General features: G+C 45.0%; 1 protein-coding gene across 1 annotated transcript; it reads left to right on the top strand.

Annotated features, from left to right (window-relative positions):
- Window positions 1–6: 6 nt before the first annotated feature.
- Window positions 7–7,342, top strand: LOC102369136 (cytochrome c oxidase assembly factor 7; the record flags this gene model as incomplete). The annotated part of the gene is made up of 3 exons (XM_006025789.3): window positions 7–100; window positions 176–313; window positions 1,977–7,342. Coding segments are annotated over 3 exons (678 nt in total), but the record flags the coding sequence as incomplete, so codon positions are not given.
- Between the last annotated feature and the right edge of the window lie 278 nt (window positions 7,343–7,620).

The raw sequence follows: 7,620 nt of genomic DNA, 5'->3' as shown, positions 1-7,620 counted from the left end.
GGGCGGCCGGACCTGACGGACGAGGCTGAGGTGAAGCAGTACCTGGAGGACCTGGGCACGGAGTACAGCTACCAGTGCCACCGCGAGAAAGACCCGGACGGTGCGGAGCGGGTGAGCGGGGTGGGGGGGTCTGTGGCTGTGACCGTGACCGTGACGGTGACCTTGCCCCCCGCAGGCTGCCACCGCCTGGCCGACTACCTGGAGAGCATCCGCAAGGACTTCGCGAGCGCCGCCGCGGTGCTGCGGGACAACTGCGAGCGGGGCCACGGCGACAGCTGCTACAAGCTGGGCACCTACCACGTCATCGGCAAGGGTGAGCCAGGCCCTGCCCCGTCACCGCTCCCCTTCCCCACAGGTTTGCTGCCTGCAAGGCCCTGGGCCAGTACACCTGTGCAACAGCCCCTAGTGCCCTTTTGCTGCATCAGATCAGTCCTGGCAGTTCATGTCGGGAACATGTGATCTTTGTTCTGTTCGTGGTGTTGCAGACCCCACTAAGCAGGACAGCTTTGCACAGTACGTGTAAAGATTAGTCCAGCCCAGGCCTTTGCAGGTAGCCGAAGACAGCATCTTTTGGGGGATGAAGAAAGGTGAAAAATGTAGTTGTTCGTGGATCAGAAACTAGCAAAACTGTAAGCAGTGCAGCACTAAATGGTTATACATTGGTACTACATCACTTTTTGTAGGATTTACCTTTGTAAAAAGGCAACACTGGTGCCTCCTCCCTGTTGCATAAGGACTTCACTACCACACTTCTGATCACCTGTGGCAAGTCTCCACAACCAGTAGGATGGAAAGTAAATAATCTCTAGTTGTCACTGCATCAGAAACCATTTAATTACTTAGCAATTCTTAGTAAAGAGATGGAGCTTTTCCTTGCAGATCAATTGCTGGTCACTTTCCCTGAAAGAATAGTTAGCTAAACGCCAATCAAAGAAATTGGGTAGTTCTCATTGTGTATTCAGTGATGTGCCTGAAACAGATTTGTTTAGGTATTGAGAAACTTCTTTTGTTCCCTTCAACTTAAGTAGAACAGGTTCAAACCTAAAATAATAATGGGAATTATTAGTCACATATCAATTGTCTATGAAGTAGGAGAGATCTGGAAGAGATGGACACACCTGCTCTTCAGCAAACTAATATCTTTGACTGTCAGTAAAGGTGGTCACTTTCTCCTTGTATGAAATACATAAAGTGTTCTGAAACCCAGTTATCTAAACTGCCTTGTCTTTGGATAGATAGATAGATATGTGTATATATCTGTCCAAATCTTTTGGTTACTATGTGTGTGCACGTATACACACACACATATACATATAAGTTTAACAAAATGTACTCCTATCTGTCTGTCTGTCCATCTGTCTGTCTACCTGTCTATCTCTATGTGTGTGTGTCTGTATTGAACGAGTAAATTTTGTTAAACTTAATCTCTGCTTCAATGTTGTGCGTTCAGTAACACCGCCATGAGCATGTATAGACAAAGTCTCAGGCTTTTTCCAAGCAGATCTCCTCCTACTGTTTCTCCTGCTTTTTTTAAAAAAGTAGGAAAGAAGAAACTGCAAACCTTAGTAGTTTAAAGGCAGGAAACCTTGTCCATAGGTCTGTGAATGCTTCTACCAATTGAATCTCCAAAACTTCTGATGTTGGTAAGGAATGGGATACTTTATAACACCTCTATACCATACATCCCTACTGGAGACTAACTTGTATATACTGTTGAGAACTTTTTTTTTGTCTGGCATATTTATTTAGGTAATGTTATAAGCTATGTCTATGATAGCAGGATTTGCTGGTCCAGCTTTAGTGCAGAATAGACCTTGGTCTCTTTGGAACCATAAATCTTGATCATAACCTATGATGAAAGATTGGTCTTCAAAAAATAGAGACATCTGCTTTATACATTTTTTCTCTCTCTCTCAATTCCAGTATGTGCTGACAAACTTGACTTCTGTTTTATTCTTTTGGGATGGGGGCTGCAGGTGGTCTCTCCATAGATTTGAAAGCTGCCTACAACTGCTTTCTGAAGTCTTGTGAGAAAGATGGGAAGAAATCCATAAATGCGTGTCACAATGTTGGACTGCTGGCACATGACGGACGAATAAATGACGATAAACCTGACCTAGACGTTGCCAGAGACTACTACGATAAAGCCTGTAATGGCAGCTTTGCCCCTAGCTGCTTCAACCTTAGTGCAATTTACCTCCAAGGAGCCCCTGGGCTACCAAAGGATATGAACTTGGCTCTGAAATACTCTCTGAAAGCATGTGACTTGGGACATGTGTGGGCATGTGCCAATGCCAGTCGGATGTACAAACTGGGGGATGGGGTTGATAAAAATGATGACAAGGCAGAGGCTCTGAAAAAGAGGGCAAAAGACCTACATAAAGAACAGAAGGAAGCTGCAACATTAATATTTGGGGAGTAAATCAAATTAAACCATATTTTTCAGGACAGCATTTCTAAATGGAGCATAAACTTTGTCAGTGAATAATATGTAAACATAACTCATTCCGTCACAAGAGACAAGTACCTGTTTGCACTGGCAGGTACATGTTCTGTGGCTTCAACAGATACATGCACAACTTCAGAGGACAAATATTTAGGGCCAGGTTTACACAAGATTCAGCAAATGTCAAAGGTGCACTTCTATGTGCTCGTTTCCAGCTGAAATCTTCCACATGCAGAGTTGTGCTAGACCAAATTAGATTTTGAATGCACCATATTTTGTTTGTGCAAAATTATTTAAACATGGGCATGCAAATGGCCTAAAATATCAGTCATGCTTTCTGACTAATGCTTCCTTTGAAATGTAAGATGTTTGCACTCTTGGATGTTCCTTTTGGCCAAAACTAGGTACTTGGGTTTTGGTTTCTTATGCCATACTCCCTCCACTGATTCGGAAGTATCTGCCTTTAACTGAAGGTAGCATTTGCTGTCTCTTGAATTTCATTTCCATAGCTGTATTAAGACCTGCTGAATGACCCAGATAGATGATTTATTGCTAAAGTGAATAATACAATAAGAAAAGAAATGTCGCTGTTTAGAATTGTAACAAAAGGGATAAAAACGAGTTAGCATGGTGATGAGTGAAGACTTAAAATTTAGGAATCCATATACAGAATAAGCTTGGCTTCCTGAGTCAGCCAAATCTCACGTTGGTCTGAATGTCATTAAATGCCCTTTGTGTAAATGGTTTCTAATTGATTACAAATGACAAAGTATTGTGTTACAGAATGAGAATTATGTTTATTTTTAAAGTGTCCCATGCACGGGTGTGATCCAAGCAAGAAATTCCTTCTCAGACAAAATTTCAGCCTTCATCTGGGAGAGTGCTGAGTGAGACCATCAAGCTGTGACTGATAGGCTTGTCCTATACAAAATAAGTCAGTGAACTAGGGTGAAATATTCCTATATCTTACCACTAAGGAGTGCTTGTGCTCTTAAAACCACACAGTACTTTTTTTCACTTGAAAGCAAGAGGCATCAAGCTGGAATAATGTTATATGATGGAGTTGCAGTTAACTTGTTTTTCTATTAGGCGCCACCTTCAAACCTGTCATCTAGGCCCAACCCAAAGAGAATGGGCTGAAAGGCTTCCTGTCACTCTTGCCCTGTTGCCTAGTCCTAGCTTTGTCTGTACTTACCCTGCTCTTTGTCAGCAGACCCCAGGTACCACACCTCAGCTGCCCAAGTGCTTGCACGCTACAGTACTGTGGTGGTTCTACATGGTTTCACTTTGCAGCCATGCTGTCAGAGTGTGACGTGCACCCCAGAAAGAAATCAGCTCCAGAAGGGACCACAGTGGCCAGCAGAAAGCTTAGAGAGACAGCTTGCTTCTACTGGGAGCCTTCTTCCACTTGGCAGAGGAGGAGTAACTGCTGGCAGGAAGCAGGCGTGTGCTGAGTATGAACACACTCCTAAGTTCTGCCAGCAAAATCTGAGTGTAGACAAAGCTGCCCATTCTGCCTCATCGCAGCTCCTGCCCAGCCCTGCAATGCTTACGGTCTTGTTTGACCGTTTGCACTGCAAAGCCATGCTTATCGTGCTGCCTCGGATATATTGCAGTTTATGAAGAAAATGCATTCAGGAGCCTTTGATTTCCATTCCAGGACTGTGCTCTGAGTATTATCATTCTTAGTTGCATCATAGTAGCATTATCTAGAAATTTATAAGGAAGTGGGGGTTTTATCGTAGCAGACACTTTTATCATCCCCCTATTGTATAGCTAAGGAACTGGGACAGAGATTAAATGACCAAGGTTACGTGGGAAGTCAGTGGCAGAGGGAATTTAAACTGGATTTCTTAGATTCCAATCCAGCTCCTTAACCAGAGATGCAGTCCTGTCTGGGCATCTCCCAGCCTTTATTCTGTATGCTGTTTACAATCAAGCTGAAATGTGTTTCTCTCCCACTTTCCCACTCTCTGTCACGGATACCCTGGAGCAGATGGAATCCCTGCTGAAATCTTCAAGCAGGGTGGAAAGGAGCTTACAGCCACAGCTCCTTCCCCTCATCTTAAGGATCTGGAATGATGAGGAAACCCCAGATTACTTCAGGGATGCCATAATTATGATAGTCTTCAAGAAAGGAGACCGGTCCAACTGTGGAAATTACAGAGGGATCACCTTGCTGTTCACCATGGGAAAGATCATTGAGAGAACCCTCCTGAACGGTCTCCCTCCAGTTTCTGAAGAGCTGGTCCCAGAATCTCAGTGTGGATTTAGGGCATCAAGAGGCACAATTGACATGATCACTGCTCACCAGCTGCAGGAAAAATGCTGGAACAACATAAACCTCTCTACATGGCCTTCTTTGAGCTCACAAAAGCCTTTGACTGTCAACCGAGCAGCACTGTGGAGGATCTTTCTAAAGTATGGGTGCCTAACAAAATTCATCACCATTCTTTACCTGCTTCATGAAGGTATGTGAGCAGTGTTCTCAGTAATGGATCTATCGCAGATCCCTTTGAGGTTAAGATGGGAGTTAAGTGAAGCCATGTCATCAATTCAGCACTCTTATAGATATTCCTTACCGTGATGCTACATCTGACCACCACCAAGCTTCCAGTTGGAGCAGAGCTGAACTGCCAAATGAATGGCAAGCTGCTTAATCTCTGCCAATTTGGGGCCTTTATACATGCAACAAAATTGGCCTTTAAAGCGACTTAATTGCCCTTTTGCACCACTTTAACAGCGTTGCTATTTACACACTCGGTGGCGTATTCCGCTTTAATGGTGTTGCTATTTACACACTTGGCAGCATATTCTACTTGAAATGACTTTGTAACGTAGCAAGGTAAAATCCATCCAAGGTGTTTTAGTTTGCTACCTAACAAAGCTCGAAGGTGCATGGGGCGATGGAAGCTGATGTGCTCGGGGGAGCTTGTGCTTGGCAGGCTTCTAACACCCTCTCCCCGACACCTTCTTCCGCCGCCCCCCTGCTGCCTTGCTGCTCTGCCCCAGGGGCAAGCCAGCCATTCCCAGGCAGTGGGAAGGCTACGGGGATGGTGCATGGGGTGCTAGAGCTTATCTGCCTCTCCTGTGGCAGGGTTGGCGGGGGCAAGCTGCCAGCGGGATGAGTGGTCCCTGAGCTGTGGGGGACCCCGGTGCTTCCCTCTACAGTGGTGGCACCCCCCCCAGGCGGTATCCACCTGCTAGCACCCGACCCAGGTGGTCCCGGGAGCACTGCTACCGTGGATGGAAGCACCAAGGCCCCATGCAATTCGGGTTGTGACCTGGTGACAGCTTGTGCAGGCAGGTTCTATTGAAGAAAAAAAAATGGTGAGGAGCCTGATCTTTTTTTGTTTTCTAATTCAGTCGAACCTGCCTGCATGAGCAGATACCAGCAGAAGCCGAGGCAGGCTCTGGCTGTGACTCAGCAGGGCAGGGTGCCCAATGTGTGCATACACCCCACAGCTTTTATTACAACACCGACACCTGGCAGGGAGGGGAGCAGAGGAGAGGCCCGGAGGTGTGGGGAAGCCCCTGCGCCCAGAGGCAGTGGTGGCAGCGGCGGGAGTGTTTAAATGCCCACCCCCTGCTCACCCTTCGGGGTCGGTCATGCAAACACTCCTTTGAAATCTGTCATTCTTGATGGGCAATTGGCTAGTATTTAATAAAGCAATACAAACTGAGGAGGCATTTATTAGTAAGGAATAAGATAAAATGTACATTCTGTGGCAATAGATGGCAGTGTGGGTAAAACATTCTGATTTACACTAGAGTACAGAAACCCCACTATTTACAGGAACTGGTGATATAGGAATGGCAGCAAGTGATTTTTGTCTTACTGTAGCTAACACTTTTTTAGCCAATTAAAGAAAATAAAAGTAAGCATTATTTCAGGGTAAGCAAAACAACAGATTCATGACCAGATTCTGGTTTTCATCTTGTGTGTTCATTTATACCAGGGCAAAGTAGGTGTAAAATGCTACTTTTGGTGCCAGACTGGAGCATTTAGCCCTTTAAAAAAGGTCAAAGGCAGGGAAGAATTAGGCCCATCAACACAGAATCTTAAACCTTAAATCATCCTCTTCATTTCTTTGAGCAGACGGGCCCTGGTCATGGAAACCAGGTTGCTCAGATCTTTGACTCATCAACCAAATATCAGAGCTGCCTTGTTTGGTATACACTTTGTCCCAGTAGGATAACTGATTACAGAAGCTGTGCCTAAGGCTCACCGGCAACATAACCAAACATCTGTGGCTGACAGACTTGTATGGAGCATTCAGAGGTAACACTGAAACACATCGGTCCACCTTGTTTCAGTGCAGGACAGGTGGTATGGTTAATAAGACCATAAGAAGTGACTGTCAGCATTGTTTTGATTATCAAGAATCCTATTTGCTAACATGATCGGTGAAAGAGCCGTACTACGCACATGATTTACAGCCATCAGCATGCTCTTTCATGCTCTTCAGTACTTTTTAATACACTTATGTTACAAAGGCATGTAATTTAGCTTTTCTGGGAGAAAAATTACTGCTTCCACAATCACTACAGTTTTGTACAGTTAGTGTGACAGACATACCAGCATACATAGAGCAGTGTACCCAGTAATAAGGCAGAATTGGAAAGTTTTGGAAACTTGAGAGTCCTCCTAAGCCTATTGTCACACCAAGTCACACACACTAAGTCACACCAAGCTCTATAGCCAACAGCACACAAAGGAGCAATGTGGCTAGTATCACAGCTAACCACCTTTGACTCCCCAGCCCAGCCCAGCCCAGGTACCCATTTACCTATCTGGGTCAGCTGTGGGCAATCCTAAGTATGAGTCCAGAGCAGGAAGGACTTGAACTCCCAGCTCTAGATCCAGGGGGAGACATACTAACTGTTCTGCTCTGCTTTGCCACTATTTGTCCCTCCATTTAGTGGATTGGAGGATAAATAAAGGAATATGTCCAAAAACACTTGGTAAGTAACTCATTTTCTCTTTAGCTAATTAGGAGCCTAAGTCCCAATGGGTGTGTCTACACAAGACGCTTTACTGCACATTAAGCTAATCTAATGCTCAGTAAAGCGCCACCATTGACACATGCACAGGAATTACTGTGCGGTAAATTAGTTTAATGTGCAGTTTGCTAGTACCTGCAGGTACAGGTTCTAGATTAACTACACATTAG

The sequence above is a fragment of the Alligator sinensis genome, unplaced genomic scaffold (genome assembly GCF_000455745.1).
Source record: "Alligator sinensis unplaced genomic scaffold, ASM45574v1 scaffold172_1, whole genome shotgun sequence".
Classification (NCBI taxonomy): domain Eukaryota; kingdom Metazoa; phylum Chordata; order Crocodylia; family Alligatoridae; genus Alligator; species Alligator sinensis.
This window is presented reverse-complemented; position numbering and strand designations above follow the sequence as displayed.